Source organism: Gopherus evgoodei, unplaced genomic scaffold (genome assembly GCF_007399415.2).
Source record: "Gopherus evgoodei ecotype Sinaloan lineage unplaced genomic scaffold, rGopEvg1_v1.p scaffold_31_arrow_ctg1, whole genome shotgun sequence".
In the NCBI taxonomy this organism is placed as follows: Eukaryota; Metazoa; Chordata; order Testudines; family Testudinidae; genus Gopherus; species Gopherus evgoodei.
Genome location: NW_022059983.1, coordinates 3,123,302 through 3,145,392, shown reverse-complemented (window position 1 = coordinate 3,145,392; position 22,091 = coordinate 3,123,302). Strand labels below are relative to the sequence as shown.

General features: G+C 55.1%; 2 protein-coding genes across 4 annotated transcripts; both read left to right on the top strand.

Moving 5' to 3' along the window:
- The first annotated feature begins 1,182 nt into the window (after positions 1 to 1,182).
- LOC115640464 (FXYD domain-containing ion transport regulator 5-like) lies at positions 1,183 to 7,561 on the top strand. 2 transcript variants are annotated; one of them, XM_030543233.1, is made up of 11 exons: positions 1,183 to 1,276; positions 2,905 to 2,968; positions 3,462 to 3,512; positions 3,798 to 3,875; positions 4,088 to 4,159; positions 4,664 to 4,717; positions 5,160 to 5,210; positions 5,332 to 5,367; positions 5,459 to 5,533; positions 6,879 to 6,927; positions 7,005 to 7,561. In XM_030543233.1, the coding sequence occupies exons 1-11, from the start codon at positions 1,271 to 1,273 to the stop codon at positions 7,027 to 7,029; spliced, it is 561 nt and encodes a 186-aa protein (XP_030399093.1). In that variant the 5' UTR covers positions 1,183 to 1,270; the 3' UTR covers positions 7,030 to 7,561. The 2 variants fall into 2 exon arrangements, with proteins under 2 accessions (XP_030399093.1, XP_030399094.1); XM_030543234.1 differs by lacking the exon at positions 4,088 to 4,159 and having other exon boundaries at positions 1,185 to 1,276.
- A 201-nt stretch (positions 7,562 to 7,762) lies between these two features.
- LOC115640463 (membrane-spanning 4-domains subfamily A member 4A-like) lies at positions 7,763 to 15,151 on the top strand. Of its 2 annotated transcripts, none has more exons than XM_030543231.1 (7): positions 7,763 to 8,754; positions 9,212 to 9,395; positions 11,059 to 11,175; positions 11,837 to 11,893; positions 12,658 to 12,804; positions 14,005 to 14,124; positions 14,733 to 15,151. In XM_030543231.1, exons 2-7 carry the CDS (start codon positions 9,270 to 9,272, stop codon positions 14,826 to 14,828), a joined length of 663 nt encoding a protein of 220 aa, XP_030399091.1. In that variant the 5' UTR covers positions 7,763 to 8,754; positions 9,212 to 9,269; the 3' UTR covers positions 14,829 to 15,151. The 2 variants fall into 2 exon arrangements, with proteins under 2 accessions (XP_030399091.1, XP_030399090.1); XM_030543230.1 differs by having other exon boundaries at positions 12,658 to 12,813.
- Positions 15,152 to 22,091: the final 6,940 nt, after the last annotated feature.

Below are 22,091 nucleotides of genomic sequence, written 5' to 3'. Positions count from 1 at the left end.
TCCAGCAGTGCTGGAAATGCAGCAGGCCAGTGGCATGCCTCCAGAGGGAGGTGCACTGCATCCTGTTTGGGGAGGCTTAGCCTCCCCTGGCCTATTATACCCACCACCTATGCAGCCACCTATGGGGCAAGGCAGTGGGGGAACAGCCACACATAACACCACACAGGGATGTTTTGCCCAGCGCTGAGATGCAGCCACCTCTGGGGAGGAGCAGCAGGGGAACAGCTGCACATAACACCACACAGGGATGTCTTGCCTGGCACTGAGATGCAGCCACCTCTGGAGCACACTGTGGAGAACGATGCCACAGTTCCTGAAAAGCCAGAACTACTTGTCCCATTCTTCAGGAGTTGGGCCAACAGGTCCCAAGAGGGGTCCAGAGCTAAGCGCAGGTTTCTGGGGTGTGCATGTGTGTGTGTGGGCAGCTGGAGTCCCCAGCTCTGAAAAAGGAAGTCAGACTCCCTATCCCAGCATGCCCCATTGAGAGAGAAGATCTCCCAGCATGCAGCAGTGCAGAGTGAGACTCCCAAAATCCACCAGGCCTGGAGCAGACTCCCAGGATGCACCATGATCGGAGCAGTGCTCCCAGCGTGCACCAGGCCCAGTGCAGGACTCCCAGCGTGCACCAGGCCCAGTGCAGGACTCCCAGAATGCACCAGGCTCAGAGCAGAACTCCCAGCATGCACTGGTCCTGGAGTGGTACTCCCAACATGCACAGGGGCCATCCTTGCCTTCAGCCCTAGCTCCTGTCCTGCTCCTGTTTCTGAATCTCCCCTGCCTACCTGGGGCACCTGCCAATGGGAGGCTCCCAGTGAGCAGCCCTCTGCTGTGTGGGGCTGAGTAGAGTCCTGATCCCCACCTGCCTGGCTCCCTGGGGATAAGCAAATGACGGGGACAGGAGTGGGGAATTGAGCACACTAAGATGCAGCCATCTCTGGGGCAGGTCAGCTAGGGAACATCTGCACATAACGCTGTATGGGGGAGGCTTACCCGGTGCTGAGATGCAGCCACCTCTGGGGCAGGGCAGTTCCCTTCCTCTTCATTTCCACTTTTCGGGGTTCCCTTTCATTTTGCAGCCACATCACTTGCAGACAAACAGTCCTCTGAGTGCACGCACGCACACACACACACGCGCGCACACACGGTCCCTCTCACACACACGCGCCTTGCAGGAAGTACAGGCGGGAGGAAATGACTCGTGAGGCCTCCTTCTGCCGGCTGAGTGCTGCCCTCCCCCTCCTGCTCACACACCGGCCCAGTGCCTGCTGCCATGAGGGTGAGTCCCCACCCCCCATTCCAGACGCCTGGGTTCCCCGGCTCTGATCAGAGTCAGCTGTGCCCCCAGTCCAGCACCACGGCCCCGACTTCCTGCCACGAGCGACCCCGGTGGATCACAGCTGCGGGAGGGGGGGCATCGAGTGGGGAGCGGCATGGGGAGCCAGGCAGGCTGGTGATGGGAACCAGGTGTCCTGGCCGGAGGGGGATGTGGGGGAAGAGGGGCCGGCAAGGGGCGGGGTGTGGGACCCTGGGATGAGAACCGGGCCACAAAACTGATGTGCATATGGGGCCGCAGCTAACAGTTGTAGACATACACCCTCCCCCCTACATGCCATCCGGTCTCTCTCTTTCTCTCCCCACACACCCCCTGCATCTATCTATCTATCTATCTATCTATCCCCCCACACCCCCTCTATCTATCCCCCCACACTCCCTCTATCTATCCCCCCACAACCCCTCTATCTATCTATCTATCTATCTACCTATCTATCTATCCCCATACACCCTATCTATCTATCTATCTATCTATCTATCCTCCCACACCCCCTGCATCTATCTATCATCTATCTATCTATCTATCTATCTATCTATCTATCTATCTATCTATCTATCTATCCCCAGATACACCCTCTATCTATCTATCTATCTATCCCCATACACTCCCTCTATCTATCTATCTATCTATCTATCTATCTATCCTCCCACACCCCCTGCATCTATCTATCTATCTATCTATCTATCTATCTATCTATCTATCTATCTATCTATCTATCGCTGTACACCCTCCACCCCATCTGAATCATCTGTCCTGTGAAGAGACCTTGTCCAGCCACTGCCCCCATGTGAGGCCCATGTCACCAGGCCCCTGGGAGCCAGTGTGAGTTTCAGGGCAGTTACCTGCCTTGAGATCAGAGCAACCCTCCCCCAGCCTGGCCTGACCCATCCAGGCTGTTCACCATGCAGGGTGGGGGGTTCTCTTCTGTACCCCAGGATTGCATCAGAGTTTGATTTGTGTGTTTGTGTGTGGGGGGAGAAAGACGTTTCTAGCTCATGGGCTTGGGGATCAAACATGAGTCAGTGACACTGCCTGAGTCTGCCAGAGCCTGAGCCCATCACTGGGTCTGGGGAGCTTCCCTGGGTGTTACCGACATGGCAATGCTGCCTGAGTCTGCTGAGAGCCCGAGCCCATCCCTGGGAGAGGAGAGCTACCCAGAGTGTGACCGACGTGGCAACGCTGCCTGAGTCTGCTGAGAGCCTGAGCCCATCGCTGCTGGCAGCAGCTCCCCCAGTAGCTCATAAATCAACAAGGCAAATCCACCCCTCATCCCTACCCCAACACGGCTGGGTCTCTCCTCCCAGGCATCTCAGGCTCTGAAAATGTTTCACACACGTTGGTCACCTTAGTAGCTTCTTGTGGCTTGTCTGATTCAGTACGGTGCTGCACCACTACATATGAATGCCTGGGTGAGGAGCCCAGGGCAGGGCTAGCAGGAGCTGCAGGTCAGGACTGAGGGGCACTGGTAGAGCTGGAGGCGAGCTCAGGCCTGTGCTGGCAGGGGATTGCGGGTGGGAGTGAAGGGTGCCAGCAAAGCCCAGGACAATCAAGTCTCTCCGGTTTTGCTGCAGGTCCAGGTCTCTATATTGTTGTTGTTCCTGGGCCTGGTCCCAGCCCTGGTTCCGACTCAGCAAGGTAAGTGTCACCTGCCTCTCCCAATGGCACCACAGCCCTGGGGCACCAGACCCCTTGGCTGACCAGGAAATCCAGCCTTGGGAAATATCTGTAGGAGGGACCGGCTGTCCTGGTGGGGCTGGGAACCAGGACTCCTGGGTTTTAGCCCAGCTCTGGGAGGGGAGTGGTTAGATAGGGGAGGGCTGGGAGCCTGGGCTCCTGGGGATCTGTTTTTCCCCCCCTACCAATCGGGAGCTGTACAGGCAATATGATGTGTAGCACAGTAGGGTTGTTTCCGGACAGCGTGCACCGCTCACACGCCTGCATATACACACACACATAGCAGGATTCGTCCCCTCCAGAAGGGGGCAGCAGGGACACACACACACACACACACACACAATGGAAGCTGGGTGGCCAGAGAACAACAAGCCATGGCTGGGGTGAGTGTCTGCCTGTCTGGCCTGTGGCCCCCCCCAGCCGAAATCTCCTACTCAGCCCTTTGCTCCCACAGATAACTCCCTGAAGGATGTCATAACGACGACCTTGCTGGCTGAGCAGAGGGGTAAGTGCCAGCCCACTGCATGGACAGGCGTGCTGTGGGGAGCAGGGCAGGGAGTCAGAAGGGGGTGCTGTGCTGCGGAGAGCGGGGCAGGGGGTGCAGGGTTGTGGGGGCGGGGAGTTAGCGGAGGGCGCTGTGCTGCAGGGAGCGGGCTGGGACCCAGAAGGGGTGCTCTGTGTGTATGTGTCCCTGCTGGCTGGGATCAGCCCGGTGCTGTGGGGTGTGTGTGATACAGACTAGCTGTCATATGAGTCGTTGTTGCTCACGGAGGCTTTTATTCTTCATCAGCAATCGTCAGCCCGAGGCCTGAAGCAGGGCAGGACTATGGAGTCATGACCCCATCTAACCCCAACTTGGATTTGAGAGGTAAATATCAGTGCCTGGCAGCCATCCCAGTGTGGCGTTATGTGCAGCTGTTCCCCAGCTGCCCCGCCCCAGAGGTGGCTGCATCTCAGTGCCAGAAAAGCCATCACTGTGTGGCATTATGTGCCCCTGTTCCCCGACTGTCCCACTCCAGAGGTGGCTGATCCATTGTTTCTAATCTCAGTTCTTTCTTTGCATGACACGGCCAAATGCAGACCAAGATGCAGAGGGGGAAAACACATCTAGCGCAGGGAGTGGGCATCATGTGGAAGACGAGGTGACCAAGGGTTAGAGCTCCCCACTCCAGGCCAAGCCAGATCCCCTCCACGTAGCCCCAGTCATAGAATATCAGGGTTGGAAGGGACCTCAGGAGGTATCTAGTCCAACCCCCTGCTCAAAGCAGGACCAATTCTCAACTAAATCATCCCAGCCAGGGCTTTGTTCACCCCTCCCTCCCAATCATACAGCAGGTAATTGCTCTGCCCCACAATGTACCCCCCAGTCCCTCCAGTGGCAACACCCCAGGTAGGTGTGATTTGGCAGGGAAAAGCTCCCTACGTAAGAGCTCAGCCTGAAAAGAGTGACAGGGGCGTTAGAAATGAAAGGACCAGCTGGGAGAGCAGGGGGCTGCAGGTCAGGAGTGAAGGGCACAGCGGAGCTGTTGAGGGGAACTCCAGGGCTGGGATAGCCAGGGCTGCAGGTCGGGAGTGAGGGGCACCAGCAGAGCTGGGAGGGGGGCGGGGCAGATGGGTCCAAGATCTGAGTCCTACCCTCCTTTGATCTCCCCGCAGCCACCACAGGATCTAGAGGTTCCAGTTCCAGCAGCACGAGCACAACCGCTTCAGGTAGGAGAAATAACCAGCCCCCCACATCCCACCCCAGAGGCAGCTGCATCTCGGTGCTAGGCAAGGGCTCCCTGGATAACCAGCCCCCCACGTCCCACCCCAGAGGCAGCTGCATCTCGGTGCTAGGCAAGGGCTCCCTGGATAACCAGCCCCCCACATCCCACCCCAGAGGCAGCCGCATCTCGGTGCTAGGCAAGGGCTCCCTGGATAACCAGCCCCCCACGTCCCACCCCAGAGGTGGCTGCATCTTGGTGCTAGGCAAGGGCTCTCTGGATAACCAGCCCCCCACATCCCACCCCAGAGGTGGCTGCATTTCGGGGCCAGACAAGGGCTCCTTGGATAACCAGCTGCCCTGTGCCCCATCCCAGAGGCAGGTGTGGGGGAGGGCAGGTCTCAGCTGGGGTCTCTGGATCTTTTTCACCCCAAACCTTGTTCTTTCTAGGCTCCAAGAGGCCTGTTACCCACAGAGAGACTGGGAGCTTGGCCAGATTAGGTGAGTGCCCCGGGGCCGGATCGGAGCCGGAGCCCCCCAGAGGGGAAAGGTCCCTGCCCATTCCTCCCCACCCCCACACCTGAGCTGGGCATTTTGGGTAATTCTCTCTCTGCTCCCACAGGAGCCGGCCAAAGCCAGGAGGAAATCTTCAGTTACGGTGGGTAGCAGCTGTTCCTGCCTCGAGCAGCAGGCGATGCTGCTCCTCACCTCACTCCACTCACAGTCATCCCCTTCCTCCTCCCTTCCAGATTACAACTCCCTGCGCAAGTGGGGCCTGATAGCTGCCGCCATCCTGTTCGTCCTGGGCATCCTCATCCTCACCTGTGAGTAGGGGCTGGGAGCCAGGACACCTGGGTTCTCTCCCCGGCTCTGCGAGAGGAGTGGGGGCTGATGGGTGGAGCAGTGTGGGGGTGGGGTTGGAACCAGGACTCCTGGGTTCTCTCCCCGGCTCTGGGAGAGGAGTGGGGTCTGATGGGTGGAGCAGTGTGGGGGTGGGGTTGGAACCAGGACTCCTGTTCTCTCCCCAGCTCTGGGAGAGGAGTGGGGTCTGATGGGTGGAGCAGTGTGGGGGTGGGGTTGGAACCAGGACTCCTGGGTTCTCTCCCCGGCTCTGCGAGAGGAGTGGGGTCTGATGGGTGGAGCAGTGTGGGGTGGGGTTGGAACCAGGACTCCTGGGTTCTCTCCCTGGCTCTGGGAGAGGAGTGGGGGCTGATGGGTGGAGCAGTGTGGGGGTGGGGTTGGAACCAGGACTCCTGGGTTCTCTCCCCAGCTCTGGGAGAGGAGTGGGGGCTGATGGGTGGAGCAGTGTGGGGTGGGGTTGGAACCAGGACTCCTGGGTTCTCTCCCTGGCTCTGGGATGGGAGTGGGGTCTGATGGGTGGAGCAGTGTGGGGGTGGGGTTGGAGCCAGGACACCTGGGTTCTCTCCCCGGCTCTGGGAGAGGAGTGGGGGCTGATGGGTAGAGCAGTGTGGGGTGGGGTTGGAACCAGGACTCCTGGGTTCTCTCCCCAGCTCTGGGAGAGGAGTGGGGTCTGATGGGTGGAGCAGTGTGGGGGTGGGGTTGGAACCAGGACTCCTGGGTTCTCTCCCCGGCTCTGGGAGAGGAGTGGGGTCTGATGGGTGAAGCAGTGTGGGGGTGGGGTTGGAACCAGGACTCCTGGGTTCTCTCCCCAGCTCTGGGAGAGGAGTGGGGTCTGATGGGTGGAGCAGTGTGGGGGTGGGGTTGGAGCCAGGACACCTGGGTTCTCTCCCCGGCTCTGCGAGAGGAGTGGGGGCTGATGGGTAGAGCAGTGTGGGGTGGGGTTAGAACCAGGACTCCTGGGTTCTCTCCCCGGCTCTGCGAGAGGAGTGGGGTCTGATGGGTGGAGCAGTGTGGGAGTGGGGTTGGAACCAGGACTCCTGGGTTCTCTCCCTGGCTCTGGGAGAGGAGTGGGGGCTGATGGGTAGAGCAGTGTGGGGTGGGGTTGGAACCAGGACTCCTGGGTTCTCTCCCCAGCTCTGGGAGAGGAGTGGGGGCTGATTGGTAGAGCAGTGTGGGGTGGGGTTGGAACCAGGACTCCTGGGTTCTCTCCCTGGCTCTGGTATGGGAGCGTGGTCTGGGGTGTAGAGCTGGGCTGGGGGCTGGGAGCTAGGACACCTGGGTTCACACTTGTTCTCTCTCCATCCCCAGGTGGTAAATACGGGAAATTCTCCAGATGTGGGGGCCGGAAGCAGAGGAGGTGAGAGCCAGCCCTGTCCCCTCTTGGGCCCCGCAGGGTCCACCAGCCCCCCTCACTCTTCTCCCTTTTCCTTGCAGCGCCTATGATATCTCACGACTCTGAGGCATCCCCTGCTGGGGGATCCCTGTGGGGCTGGACACTGCTTGGAGGGGCCGGCTCGGAGCCCCACAGCGATGCTGCGTGCCTGTTGGGGCGGCTGGGGCAGAACCAGCAGCACAGACCTGAGGGCTGCCAAGTGCCCCTTGCTCCCCCCTCTGTGATCCGTCTGTCAACAGCACCCCAGCTCTGATCACCCCAGCCCGACCCCTCTAGCCCCCACCGATTCCCCAGCCTGCCCCCGGGCCTGGATCCTCCATCCCTCTCCTTTCCCCCCATCTCTGTCCCCTCTCTGTCCCAGTCTGATCTCCCACATTCCTCTCTCCACTCCCTTCCAGACTTGTCCTCCCATCCCTGTCCCCTCCCCCTTCCTGGCCTGGATTCCCCATCCTTGTCCCCCATTCAGGCCTTATCCCCCCCCGCCCCAATCCGAGTCCCCAGTCTGTGCCTGGCCTGCCCCCCCGGCCCCATCTCCGAGCTCCAGTTGCCCCATGTTGTATTTTGATGACATTAAATGCCTGCCCCTGGGGAAGCAAAGGGTCTGTGAGCCTCTCACACACATGGAGGGGTGGGGGTGGGGGTATGAGTCAGGACTCCTGGGTTCTATTCCCAGCTCTGGGAGGGGAGTGAGTCTAGTGGGTTGGAGCTGGGAGCCAGGACTCCTGGGTTTCATCCTTGGCTCTGGGAGGGGAGTGAGTCTAGTGGGTTGGAGCTGGAAGCCAGGACTCCTGGGTCTGATTCCCAGCTCTGGGAGGGGAGTGGGTTAGAGCAGGGGGAACTGGGAAGTAGACGGTTAATATCATGGGGATTTCACTCACATCATCACTCCTGCAACAGAAGCGGACTCATCTGCACAGATTATCTCAGACTCATATTCCTGGGATTGTGTATACAGAGCGCTGAGATGCAGCCACATCTGGGGTGGGGCAGCCGGGGAACAGCTGCATGGGGACAGCTCACCTGACACTGGGATGCAGTTGCTGCTGGGGAACAGCCACACATATTGCCGCAGGGGGACAGCTCACCAAGACCTGGGATGCAGCCACCTCTGGGGTGGGGCAGCTGGGGAACAACCTCACATAACGGCACACGAGGCCGGCTCGCCTGGCACTGGGATGCAGCTGCCTCGGGGGCGTGGACCCACAAATGCAACTGTTGTTTGTCAGCCCCCTGAAGACACTTAGCAGCCACCAAAAGACCAGCTGGGACTTCCCCCGAACAGGTTACCCAGGGAACCGTGTCACTGGAGGATTTTAAGCCCAGGCTGGACACACCCTGTCAGGGCCGCTCAGGGGTCCCTTGGCTCTGACTTGGCTCTGGGCACCGGCCCTGAGGCCCCCTTGAGGTCCGCTCCAGCCCCACGTCTAGGAAACCTCCACGCATGACATGGCCCAAAGGGTGGAGCGGCCCGGGAAGCTCGGTGGCCTGGCTGCCATCACACCACATCGCCAGCAAGCTGGAGGCAGCGGCAAGACAGTTTCTCTCGGTAGCTCACCCGTGGCACCAGCTCGTCCCCAGCCCACTGCTGGGCCGGGCATTTCTGCCAGGCTGGCCCAGAGGTTCCAGGGTCAAATCTGCCCCCACTCCAGCCTAGTGCCAGAGGCCACCAGCTCCCCTGCATGGGCCTCTCCCGCTTCCTCTCCCTCCCCTGGCTGGGTGCCAGGCCCAGCCATTTCCTGCCCAGGCAGCCAGCCCGAGCTGCGGAGCGGCCGGGGGTGCTAGGAGCCCAGGGCAAGTACAGCCGATCATAGCAGGGGCGCTGGGCAGTGGGGGAGAGGGGGCGCTCTCTGAGGTGCATCAGCCACAGAGCGGCTGGGGGGCTGCGAGCTTGGGGCTGGGGCAGACGGAGGCTGGGAGGATCACCATGTCTGATGCTCTCCCGCCACAGGCATGGGAGAGATTTACTAGCAAGGAGGGAGGCAGAGATGGGAGGGGAAAGGTTTCCTGTGAAAAACTGGCTCTGTGGACCACACCTCACCCGTGCGCTAACCATCCCCTCTCCCAGAGCCATAGAGAGAACCCAGGAGTCCTGGCTTCCAGCCCTCCCTTCTCTAACCACTAGACCCAACTCCCCTCCCGGAGCCAGGGAGAGAAACCAGGTGTCCTGGATCTCAGTTGTTCTCATCCTGAATGTGAAACTCTTCGTTCTTTTCCTCTCCTTCTCTCTCTTTTCCTCTCCCTCCTTTAGTTGCTGTGACGGCTCCTGTCCGCACTGCGCAGGCTGGGAATAGGCACCCGCTGCCCTGATGGAGGCAGAGCCCTCCGGAGTCATCCTACTGACGCAGATCATACCCCAGCCCCACTCATCAGACTCCTCTGCCCCACTGCGGCCCCTGCAGAAGTTCTACCAGGGGGAGCCGCTGGCTCTGGGTGTGAGTCCAGCGTGGCCGGGGGCTGGCCTGCAGAGGGGACCCAGAAGGACACAATGAGCCTTTCCGGCTCCTGCTGCTGCCTAGGCCATTAACAGGAGGCAGCTGCTGCCCTTGCTGGGTGAAGTTGCCTGATTAGCTTGGATGGAAGATGCTCAGGCTTTTAGGTGCAGGGGGTCCTGTCCTTGGCCACAGGCTGTGATGTGTGGCTTTGGTATAGTGCTGTGGCCCTGAGGATCCCAAAATGCCTTAGAAATGTGGGTGGGGATGATTGTCTCTGTAATACAGAGAGGGAAACTGAGGCACGGAGCTAGGTGGGTGCCTGAGTGGAGACTTACAGAGAGTCACGGTCAGGATGCACAAGACCTGACCCTCTGAGCATCCTCCTCCCCTATGAGAGCTGGAAATAGAAGCCAGGAGTCCTAGCTCCTCTGCTGTAACCCACTAGACCCCCCACTCCCCTCCAGAGCTGGGGATGGAACCCAAGAGTCCTAATTCCCAGCTGTTTTCATTAGGAATGTTCCACTTGGGAGCATGAGGCAATGACATTATTTTAATCCATTACTTCCGTACTAAGGTGATGGGAAATATAGACGAAAACAAAAGTAGATGCTTATCTAAGTTGATTAGTTAGGTAGAGAGATTTACTAAATGCTTAATTCAGTGGTTTAATTGTAGAAGTACTGAATAACTAAAAAGAACTTCATAACCCTTTAGTAAGCACTGAGTTACCATCTAATGGGGAATGAATAACCATGTAGTAAGCACAGAGCATCTTTGCAATAAGGACTGAGTATTAATGTAGTAAGAACTGAGTAACAATTTAGTTGAGTAAGGAAACAAGTTAGAGTGAGTAAGGATATAGTAAGAACTGAGAAATAATGTAGTAAAGACCGGAGAGCCATCTAGTAGGGAATGAGTAACCATGTAATAAGGACTGAGTAACCATCTGGTAGGGAATGAATAACCATGTAGTAAACACAGAGCATCTATACAATAAAGACTGAGTAAGGATGTACAGTAGTAAGAACTGAGTAGGCAGGACTGAGACGCCATCTAGTAAAGAATGATTAACCATGTAGTAAGGACTGAGTAACCAAGTAGTAAGGGCTGAATAGCCACACAGTAGAGACCAAGGCCCAGCTTTACAAAGGTGGCCAATGTTGCAGATAGGTGCAAGTAGGACTTACCAAGTCTTACACAGGTCAGGTGCCTGCAGCTCATGGAAGGTCAATAGGAGTTAGTCACTTAGTTCTGGCACTTTTGTCAAGCCCAAGAGGCACCTACCTGCATTCAGGTGCCTAAATACCTTTGGAAATCTTGGCCTACGTAGATGTGTAGCCATACAATTATCATCCCTATCAATTAGTAGTCTTGGTCATCCATCAATCTCAAAGTACTTTACAAATGAGGTATCGTGGGGAAACTGAGTCACGGGGCGAATAAGGGAATAAGGCCAGTGGCAAAGTCTCCTGAGGATCTGTCTTGAGGCTTTATCCTCTCATGAATGACAAGCCAAAATACAGAGACTCTGTGTAGTAGAGACTGTGTCACCGTGTGGTAGGGATGGAGTAACTGTGTAGTAGAGACTGAGTAACTGTGTAGTAAGTTCCTGAGAATGTAGCTCCTGGCCAGTAACATGTTATGCCCCATGGTGTCTTGGCAGATCACACAGATATTCACAGGCATTGTGCAGGTAGCTTTCGGCATCATCCTGATCCTGGTGAATGAGCACAATCTAATAGCAATACAAATGGGGACTCCCTTTTGGACTGGGATCCTGGTAAGTCCTAGTGGTGGGGGTTTTGGGGTGTGTGTGTGTGAAAACAAGGAGGACATCATCTCCAAATCCTCAGTGTAGGGTGGTTTAGCCAGCAGTGCCGTGCCCTGAACCCGGCTTCCCGGAGCATGGCCAATGGTCTTTGGAAGCCCAGCTGGCACTGCCAGGGGTGGCGGGGTGGTGACTCGGGGAATTGGCCATGGGGCTAGGAGAGCCGGGGTTTGCCCGCTGACCTGCTGGGGGAGATCGCATGTCCCCTCTGTGAGTCCTTCGGAGTGGCCACTGGCTGTGTGTCTGTGCAAAGCCTTGACCTATCACAGAGGCTTCTTTGGCACTTGGATCCCTCCCCCATCTTCAGCTGAGTCCATGTGGGGCATACAGAGCCTCTGGCATGGGGGGAAAGGGAAGAATGGGGGGCACCAGAACCCCCTGGCATGGAAGTGGGGGGCACATAATGCCCTTAGCATGGTGGGGAGGGAGTCTCTGGGATGTATAATGAGCTTGAGAAATATGTGCTCACTCTGCCTGTGAGGGAGGGAATGTCATTATACCTAATGCATGGAGGGGAAACTGAGGCACCAAGCAAGTGGGGGACACTGGGATAGTCTCAGCTGTTGGGCAAAGAGTGGGCAGCAGCCTTCACCTATTTCTGCTTTCCCCACAGTACATCATTTCGGGGATCATTTGTGTGGAAGCTGCCAAGAACCCCAAGATCTCACTGGTAAGGAACAAGGTTTTTGTCCCGTTTCTTGAGCCAGTTGGAATATATTGGGGTTCCCCCCCCAGGGAAAGTTAAATGAAACATGAACAATTTGGGGTGTGTGAGGGGGAATTCACTGCAAATTCCAATGGAAAATTTTGACTTTTTTCCCAACACTGAAAATTCACATCCCAAACCTGCCCAAATGGTTGAAAATTGAAACATTTTACCCCAAAACAGTAACAAAAGGAAGACTTTACAGCAGGAAATTGCCCAAAATTGAAAAATTTCAGCCCAAAACAGCCACCAAAAAATCCCCCCACCCCCAGTTTTTTCAGACTTAAACAGCAGTCCATCCCAAACAGCTGAAAACAGCCAATTGGCTGCCAACATTTGCCAAAGAAAGAGAGCAAATTTGTAGCTGGAAGCTGCTAAAAAGTGCAGGGAAAATGAAAAATATCTACTTAAAATTGCCCCAAAGCCCAAAACGTCACCACTGAAAACTGCCGTGAATGGCTGCAAGCTGCCTGTTTCAGGCTGAAGATTGTAACAAGGAATGGAAGAAGAGCTCTGGAGATCTTTCCCCAGCGGAAGCTGGGACCTCACCCGCCTTGTCTCGCTAGACGCTAAAACCTTCACCGACCTACTGTACCATGGAGGCTGGGCACAGGCCGAGGGCGTCTGGAGGGGTGCAGGATTCAAGGGTGGGAGGGCCCCTGTGGGGGGGATGCAGGGGTGGGAGGTGTGGGGTGTGTGGATGACATAGCTGATGCCTCCTCTCCCAGATGCGGGGCCTGCTGGCTATGAATATCCTCAGCGCCATAGTTTCCGGAGTGGGCATCATCTTCTATTTGCTCTCCTTTGCATTCTACTACCCGTACAGAAACTGCCAGTGGATCGAGTCGTCCAAGTCCTGCGCGCCGACCTCCCAGGTGCCCACAGTGAGTCCGGCTGCTTCCTGGGCCTGCCCAGCTCTGCCCCGCAAAGCCGGGGGCACTGGTGCTGTCCATGACCCTCTTGGTTAGGGCCCTGGCCCAAGAGTTGAGAGCCATTAGGGGGCGCCATGCTGCAGAGGGAGGCAGGGGAGCGGGAGGCTCAGCAGGGGGCGCTGTGCTGCAGCGACCAGAGGGCTCAGCAGGGGGCTCTGTGCTATGGGGAGCGGGAGGCTCAGCAGGGGGCACCGTGCTGCAGGGAGCAGGGGGCTCAGCAGGGGGCGCTGTGCTGAGGGGAGTGGGGCAGGGGGCTGAGCAGGGGGCGCCGTGCTGTGGGGAGCAGAGGGCTCAGCAGGGGACACTGTGCTGTGGGGAGAGAGGCAGGGGGCTCATCAGGGGGCGCTGTGCTGTGGGGGAGTGGGAGGTTCAGCAGGGGGCGCTGTGCTGTGGGGAGTGGGGGGCTCAGCAGGGGGCACTGTGCTGAGGGGAGCGATGCAGGGGGCTCAGCAGAGAGCACTGTGCTACGGGGAGCAGGGGGCTCAGCAGGGGGCGCTGTGCTGTGGGGAGAGAGGCAGGGGGCTCATCAGGGGGCGCTGTGCTGTGGGGGAGTGGGAGGTTCAGCAGGGGGCGCTGTGCTGTGGGGAGTGGGGGGCTCAGCAGGGGGCACTGTGCTGAGGGGAGCGATGCAGGGGGCTCAGCAGAGAGCATTGTGCTACGGGGAGCAGGGGGCTCAGCAGGGGGCGCTGTGCTGCGGGGAGCAGGGTGCTCAGCAGAGGGCGCTGTGCTGTGGGGAGCAGGGTGCTCAGCAGAGGGCGCTGTGCTGTGGGGAGTGGGAGGCTCAGCAGGGGGCGCAGCAGGGGGCGCTGTGCTGTGGGGAGTGGGGGGCTCAGCAGGGGGCACTGTGCTGAGGGGAGCGATGCAGGGGGCTCAGCAGAGAGCACTGTGCTGTGGGGAGCAGGGGGCTCAGCAGGGGGCGCTGTGCTGTGGGGAGTGGGAGGCTCAGCAGGGGGCGTTGTGCTGTGGGGAGTGGGAGGCTCAACAGGGGGAGCTGTGCTGTGGGGAGTGGGAGGCTCAACAGGGGGAGCTGTGCTGTGGGGAGTGGGGGGCTCAGCAGGGGGCGCTGTGCTGTGGGGAGTGGGAGGCTCAACAGGGGGAGCTGTGTGTATTGTCAGTCAGTCCCTTGTGACTCTCCCTGGCCAGGATATCATGTTCGGGGTGGCCATGATTCTCCTCGTCTTCACCATCCTGGAGTTTTGCGTCTCCATCTCCAGTGCTGCTTTCGGGTGCAAAACACTCTGCCGGGACAGCTACAGTGACATGGTGACAGCCTCTGTGCAAGGGGATGGGGGGCTGGGAGCCAGGACTCCTGGGTTCTATCCCAGGCTCAGAGAAGGGAGTGGAGTCTAGAGGTTAAAACCAGGGGTGAGGACTCCTGGGTTCTATCCCTGAGTATGTGAAAAAATTGTCATAGAATATTAGGGTTAGAAGGGACCTCAGGAGGTATCTAATCCAATCCCCTGCTCAAAGCAGGACCAATCCCCAACTAAATCATCCCAGCCAGGGCTTTGTCAAGCCTGACCTTAAAAACCTCTAAGGAAGGAGATTCCACCACCTCCCTAGGTAACCCATTCCAGTGCTTCACCACCCAACCTAGACCTCCCCCACTGCAACTTGAGACCATTGCTCCTTGTTCTGTCAACACATCTTCTTTTTAGGTCAGTTGACAGATGTAGGAACCTCCCCCTGCCCCCGTGCTTCCCTAGGGGAGTTAGTCCATGAACAATTTGTGTCTGTGCACTGCCCTATAGGGCTGCATGGGAATGTGGGTGGAAGGAGGGAGGAGTAGGGGGTACAGGGGAATGTGGGGGGCAGGGGAGTGGCTGTCCCTAGGGCTGTCCCTCATGCTCTCCTCTTGTCTCTCCCTCCAGTCTGTGGTGATTTATCAGAACATGGGGCCCCCAGCTGCCCTCGCCAATGACCCCCCCAAATCCCCACCCCCTTACCAGGATACCCAGACCCCCTGAGCCGTGCCCTATGCCAGCTGCCGGCCAACCCCAACCATGGTGAGCTGCTGCTGGCCCGTCAGTGGCCCCCAGGGGGCAGCGCATCATCTTGGCCAGAACCATGGATAGTGACAACCGGGACTTGCTCTGAAAGGTGCCATCTACACTAATGGTGTGACAGCTTCCTTCTGCGGATTGAAAGAGATAGCGCGAGACTACAGCGTGGCAAATTACAGCTTCTTTCTTTCTTTCTTCTCCCCTGCTGACAGGATCTGATTCCTCTCTGCTGCACATTTGCCCCTGATCTCCCCACACCCAATAAACATGTTTCAAATGAACGACCAGCCCCAGTTTTTGCCTCACTTATTCATCAGGATCCCCTGACTTGGTGAAGGGAGAGGGGCAGCCCAGGCATGGCCCTGGCATTGTAGGCACTGCCAAAATGCTGGACCTGGGGTGGGCACCTGAGAACAGGTGAACTCCGTGCATGGCACACACCCGCGGTGCTGAGATAAAGGCAGCGAGCTGAGAAGAAGTGAGATTGGTGCATGGCACAGGCCTGTGCTACGTATGTTTAGAGCTCTAAATCTGGTACAATTTGAGCGAGGGGTTCCCGAGAGGCACCCCTCCCCCAAGAAAACAGCTTTCCTTAAGGTTAACAGATTCTCCCCATTCTCTTTGCATGCAGACAGGGGTCAAGCCAGGGGTTGGCTCCTGCCCCGAGTGGGCTCAGGTGCTCGCCATTTGCCCCGGCTAGTGCGTGGCACCAACTTGCCCCTCAAGGAAGCAACGCTGAGCACGGGGATCACCTGAGAGCCTGCCCCTGGGACGGGGGTGTGGCTACCGGGCACGTGCCAAAGGAACGATGCGGAGCCGGTGGAGCCAGCGTGCCCAGGTGGGCAGCCAGCCGAACTGAGCTCCCCGATCTGGTGGAGGTTCAAGGAGCGTGCAGGGCCGTCCTTAGGATTTATGAGGCCCTACGCAGTATTATTAAACTGGTGCCCCTATGCCGGATGGCAGCCCAAGCTCACAGCCTGGTGGGGGAGGGGGAGGAGGGACTGGACAGCAAAGGATAATGAGATGCCCGGCCTGCCTCATGGTGGCGGAGAGTCACAGTTCCCCACAGAGACTTCCATGCCCTCTCCCTCATGCAGAATGGACATGAAGAAAGTACCTAATTAAAAGCACTAAAATTTGGGAATAAAAATGTCAGTCACAGGTGTTTTGATATGCCCTAAAGTTTGTCAGAGATTTATTTGCAAAAACTTCATAGTAAGGGTGAGTCAGCTGTCCTGCTGAATACAACATTACATATAATGGAATACATGATGCAGCTCTTCTCTATTTTACATTTTCTTAATCAGTTTTTCTAAGCTGAATTTATATTTTAAATGTACTCAAATCTTAAACCAGCAGTCCAGATTACTACACATTTAACTCACTGAAACGAAGACATTCTTTTAAATTAATCAGAGAGGTTTAGTGTGTTCATAACAATGTTCATTGCTTTTAGAAAAAGGGAACAGTAATTTACTTTGTGTGATCTCCATAACAAGAGACATGGTTATGAAATTTCACCAACTTTAAAAAAAAAATGTTTCCAAAGATTTTAGGTATAACAAGGATTTTGTCTTACTAAGGTACTGGTTTTGCTGGAGGGTTCTTTTAAAACTAGTTTGTGGGATAGTCAGAAGTAAAGAAAGGGAAACTCTTTGTCCAGCTATCTGGAAGGGAAGGACTCTCTTCAGTGGGGAGTGCGGGGAGAGATGGTGAAGGGATGGACCGAAAGGACACAGGAAGACTTGGAAGCACTTTTTGAGGGTATGGCTACATTTGGAATTTCAAAGCGCTGCCGCGGGAGCGCTGCCACAGCAGCGCTTTGAAGTGTGAGTGTAGTCATAGCGGCAGTGCTGGGAGAGAGCTCTCCCAGCGCTGCACGTAAACCACAACCCTTACGGGTGTAGCGTGCCGCTGCCATCCTGATTACACTGAGGCTTTACAGCCCTGTATCTTGCAGTGCTCAGAGGGGTGTTTTTTCACACCCCTGAGTGCGAAAGTTGCAGGGCTGTAAAGTGTGAGTGTAGCCAGCAGAGTGGTAGTCCTGTTAGTCTGTATCAGCAAAAACAAGGACGAGTCCTTGTGTCACCTCAAAGACTAACAAATTATTTGGGCATAAGCTTTTGTGGACTAGAACCCATTTCATCCGATGTCCACGAAAGCTTATGCTCAAATAAATTTTTATACTGTCAGTTTCTGACTTTACTGACAAAAACAGTTGTGCATTAATGTAATATTTACACAGAACATGTCAGTCTACAGGACCTTAGTTTAAAGTTTGCTTTAAAAATATTTCATTAGTGAGCTGGTGAAGATTATAAAATCACATTTCTAAAAAATGCTTGCATAGAGTTTTAGATGCACAATCATCTTTAGCCTTAAATGCATGGATCTTCAGACATACAGTTTTTTAAATAAATCCTTCAAAAGACCTCCCTTATCTAAAATACACATTTTAATTACTATAGTTAAACCTGTCAGTATATACCTTGGGGTTGGCAAATGCCTGTTAAATGGCTTTATTACCCCTTGAATGTCTCTTTAACAGTTTCAATGTTGTGCTAAAAGGTCTGGCAGGCTGGAGGTTTTTTCACTTTTAACTACTAGATTCTCTCCCAAGGAAGACTCTCCAGGCTAGAGCAGCCATCTGTGGGAGCCTGCAGGAAGGGTCAGAACAGGGATAGGAAAACAACGGGGTGGACACTAAGACCCAGTGGTGCCCCAAATTTTCAGGTGCCCTACGCAGCTGCCTATGTTGCCTATGCCTAAGGACAGCCCTGGGAGCGTGTTATGGGCATGAAACCTGAGCCAGCCCCAGGCGCTGGGAGTTCAAATACAGACATGGCATGAAATCGGGGGATGGGGGAGTAAACCTGGTGCTGAGCTGTACTGTGTTAAAGGCGGGCAGGGGGGATTTGGGCACAGTGGTAAATCGGGAAGGGCTCAAAGGAACTCGGAGAAGGGGAACATTAGAGGGAGGAAGGGGGGGAGTGGAGGTGGTTATGGGGAGGGGGCTGGGTGGAAGGGGACAGGATTTAAGAGGGATCAGAGGATGGGGTGGGGAATATGGTGACATTGCTCTGTGGTAGTTCTGCAAAAGTGGCGCGGGCGGGGCAGGCTCGAGTGGTTAGAGCAAGGGGGCCAGGAGTGCCGGGTTCTCTTCCAGCTCTGGGAGTGGAGTGGGGTTGAATGGTTAGAGCAGGAGGCAAGGAGATGGACGTTAATTGCAGGGAAAATCTTCCCCTCCCACCAAGTGCTTCCCTGGAGGGAACTGTTGAGAACAAGCTGTTCTCTGCCTGGGGCGGGAAGTGCCTGGCCTGGAGCCAGGCCCAGGGAGGAAGAGGAGCTAATGGGAATGGGGATCCGGGCCCTGGAGGGTTAATATTGAGCAATGGTTTAGCAATGACTCCCTCTGCCAGTAACTGTGACCCTGGAGCTGTGCTGAGTCCCCCACCCCACTCCCTGCAGCGCGATGTCTCCTGCCCCACTCCCTGCAGCACAGTGCCCCCCGCCCCACACCCTGCAGCGCGATGTCCCCTGCCCCACTCAGCACAGCACCCTCGCCCCACTCCCTGCAGCACGGTGCCCCCTGCTGAGCCCCTTGCCCCACTCCCCACAGGATGACATACCCTAGCTGCGCCCTCCTCCATGGTCACAGTTACTGGCAGAGGGCATCATTGCTAAATCATTGCTCAATATTAACCCTTCAGGGGCCAGACCCTGGCCTGTGTCTGTCACACCATAGGGCCAGTTCCTTGGCTCCCCACATCTCCCACCCTTCTTAGTTCCTCTTCCTCCCCTGGCCAGGCTCCAGGCCCAGACGCGTCCTGCCCCAGGCTGAGAACAGCTCATGCTGCGCAGACCCCTCCAGAGCAGCGAGGGCTCAGGGAGCTGGGGCCCATCTCTGTGGGGACCCAGGCATCAGGTGATACTCTAGGACAGGACAAGAAGCAATGGGCTTAAATTGCAGCAAGGGAGGTTTAGGTTGGACATTAGGAAAAAGTTCCTAACTGTCAGGGTGGTTAAACACTGGAATAAATTGCCCAGGGAGGCTGTGGAATCTCCAGCACTGGGGGTTTTAAAGAGCAAATTAGACAAACGCTGGTCAGGCCTGGTCAGGCTGTTACAGTCCTGCTGTGAGTGCAGGGGACTGGACCAGATGGTGCATCGAGGTCCCTTCCAGTCCTAAACTTTTAGAATCACTGAACAAAGCAACAAACCCCCCAAGAGAGTCTAATCAGCTCCTCCCTTAAACATTAAAGACGATAAAGTAATTGCGGAGAAACTAAATGGATTCTTTGCTTCAGTCTTCACGGCTGAGGATGTTAGGGAAATTCCCAAACCTGAGCTGGCTTTTGTAGGTGACGGATCTGAGGAACTGTCACAGACTGAAGTGTCACTAGAGGAGGTTTTGGCATTAATTAATAAACTTAACAGTAACAAGTCACCGGGACCAGATGGCATTCACCCAAGAGTTCTGAAAGAACTCAAATGTGAAGTTGCGGAACTATTAACTAAGGTTTTTAACCTGTCCTTTAAATCAGCTTCGGTGCCTAATGACTGGAAGTTAGCAAATGTAACACCAATATTTAAAAAGGGCTCTATAGGTGATCCCAGCAATTACAGACCAGTAAGTCTAACGTCGGTGCCAGGCAAATTAGTTGAAACAACAGTTAAGAATAAAATTGTCAGACACATAGAAAAACATAAACTGTTGAGCAATAGTCAACATGGTTTCTGTAAAGAGAAATCGTGTCTTACTAATCTATTAGAGTTCTTTGAAGGGGTCAACAGACATGTGGACAAGGGGCAGCCGGTGGACATAGTGTACTTAGATTTCCAGAAAGCCTTTGACAAGGTCCCTCACCAAAGGCTCTTACGTAAATTAAGCTGACATGGGATAAAAGGGAAGGTCCTTTCATGAACTGAGAACTGGTTAAAAGACAGGGAACAAAGGATAGGAATGAATGGTAAATTCTCAGAATGGAGAGGGGTAACTAGTGGTGTTCCCCTAGGGTCAGTCCTCGGACCAATCCTATTCAATTTACTCATAAATGATCTGGAGAAAGGGGTAAACAGTGAGGTGGCAAAGTTTGCAGATGATACTAAACTACTCAAGCTAGTTAAGACCAAAGCAGACTGTGAAGAACTTCAAAAAGATCTCACAAAACTAAGTGATTGGGCAACAAAATGGCAAATGAAGTTTTATGTGGATAAATGTAAAGTAATGCACATTGGAAAAAATAACCCCTACTATACATACAATATGATGGGGGCTAATATAGCTACAACGAGTCAGGAAAAAGATCTTGGCGTCATAGACTCATAGACTCATAGGTCAGAAGGGACCAATCTGATCATCTAGTCTGACCTCCTGCACAAGGCAGGCCACAGAACCCCACCCATCCAATTTTACAACAACCCCTATCCCAGAATCGAGTTATTGAAATCTTCAAAATGGTTTGAAGACCTCAAGCTGCAGGATAATTCTCTGAAAATGTCCACGCAGTGTGCAGAGGCGGTCAAAAAAGCAAACAGAATGTTAGGAATCATTAAAAAGGGGATAGAGAATAAGACTGAGAATATCTTATTGCCCTTATATAAATCCATGGTACGCCCACATCTTGAATACTGTATAGATTGTTCTCCTCACCTCAAAAAAAATATTCTAGCACTAGAAAAGGATCAGAAAAGGGCAACAAAAATGATTAGGGGTTTGGAACAGGTCCCATATGAGGAAAGATTAAAGAGGCTAGGACTCTTCAGCTTGGAAAAGAGGAGAGTAAGGGGGGATATGATAGAGGTATATAAAATCATGAATGATGTGGAGAAAGTGGATAAGAAAAAGTTATTTACTTATTCCCATAATACAAGAACTAGGGGTCATCAAATGAAATTAATGGGCAGCAGGTTTAAAACAAATAAAAGGAAGTTCTTTTTCATGCAGCGCACAGTCAACTTGTGGAACTCCTTACCTGAGGAGGTTGTGAAGGCTAGGACTATAACAGCGTTTAAAAGAGAACTGAATAAATTCATGGTGGTTAAGTCCCTAAATGGCTATTAGCCAGGATGGGTAAGGAATGGTGTCCCTAGCCTCTGTTTGTCAGAGGATGGAGATGGATGGCAGGAGAGAGATCACTTGATCATTGCTTGTTAGGTTCACTCCCTCGGGGGCACCTGGCATTGGCCACTGTCGGTGGACAGATACTGGGCTAGATGGACCTTTGGTCTGACCCAGTACGGCCGTTCTTATGTTCTTATGTTATTGCAGAGAGAGGGTCAGCTAGTATCTGAGACCTGGGCTACACTACAGAGTTAGGTTGATGGACGGCAACTTACGTTGCCTTGCCTCTGTTCAGGTCTACGCTCCAACAGGGCTTCCACTGACGTGAGTCGCCGGCTACGCCGACCCAATAACGCCACTTCTGCGAGAGGCGGAGCGCTGAGGCGGGTGTAGTTAGGACAACACAGTGGCTGTGAAGACACTGTTACAAACATCGCCTGGAGGCTGTCAGCCCTGAATGGGCCTCACAGCCAGAGCCCTGCCATCGGGACTGACAGCTGGAGCCCTGCTGCTGTCCCCAGTGAGGGATGGGGGCTAGGAGAGCTGGAGCTTGCCCCCAGAGCTACCACTGGTCCGCTGGGCAAGCTGGCATGTCCCCTCTGTGAGACCTCGGGGTGGCCACTGGGTGTATGTCTGTGCAGGGCCCCGACCTATCACAGGGGCTTCTCCGGCCCCCATCCCCGCAGCAGCTGGGTCCCTTCCCATTGTCACTAGGTCTGGCGAAGTGAGGCCTGACACACCTTGTCTGTCCGTCTGTGTGGGTGTTACAGGATATGTTTTGAACTCCGCATCTGATCAGCCCCAAACTGTCAGGGACCGGACCAGGCAGAAACCTGTCGATTTCGGGGGCACCAGAAAAACAGAAGGGAAAAATGGTGAGGGACACTAGAGCCATTGGCATGGGGAAAGAGTGGGGGGATCTGGTGCATGGGGGAAGGGGGCACACAGATCCCCTTGCTAACCTGTTCTAGTGCTCAGCTCCCCTTAGAGTTAGAAAGTTGGATCTAAAATCCACCCTCAGTCTCACCTGCTGGGGATTAACTATCACTTCTCCTCCTATCTTCGCTGGACAAGGAGAACAGCTGACCCCCAGCTGCGTCAGAACAGCCCTGGCCCTATTTAAGGACTGTCATCAGGGCCCCGCTTTGGGGGTTGAGAAATCT

Coding starts and splice junctions, on each gene's coding strand:
- LOC115640464 (XM_030543233.1), top strand. Junction 2,969..3,461: donor CCTGGTTCCGACTCAGCAAG/GTAAGTGTCACC, acceptor TTGCTCCCACAG/ATAACTCCCTGAAGGATGTC. Junction 4,718..5,159: donor CACGAGCACAACCGCTTCAG/GTAGGAGAAATA, acceptor TGTTCTTTCTAG/GCTCCAAGAGGCCTGTTACC.
- LOC115640463 (XM_030543230.1), top strand. CDS start 9,270: ATGGAGGCAGAGCCCTCCGGAGTCATCCTACTGACGCAGATCATACCC. Junction 9,396..11,058: donor GGGAGCCGCTGGCTCTGGGT/GTGAGTCCAGCG, acceptor GTGTCTTGGCAG/ATCACACAGATATTCACAGG. Junction 12,814..14,004: donor CGACCTCCCAGGTGCCCACA/GTGAGTCCGGCT, acceptor CTCCCTGGCCAG/GATATCATGTTCGGGGTGGC.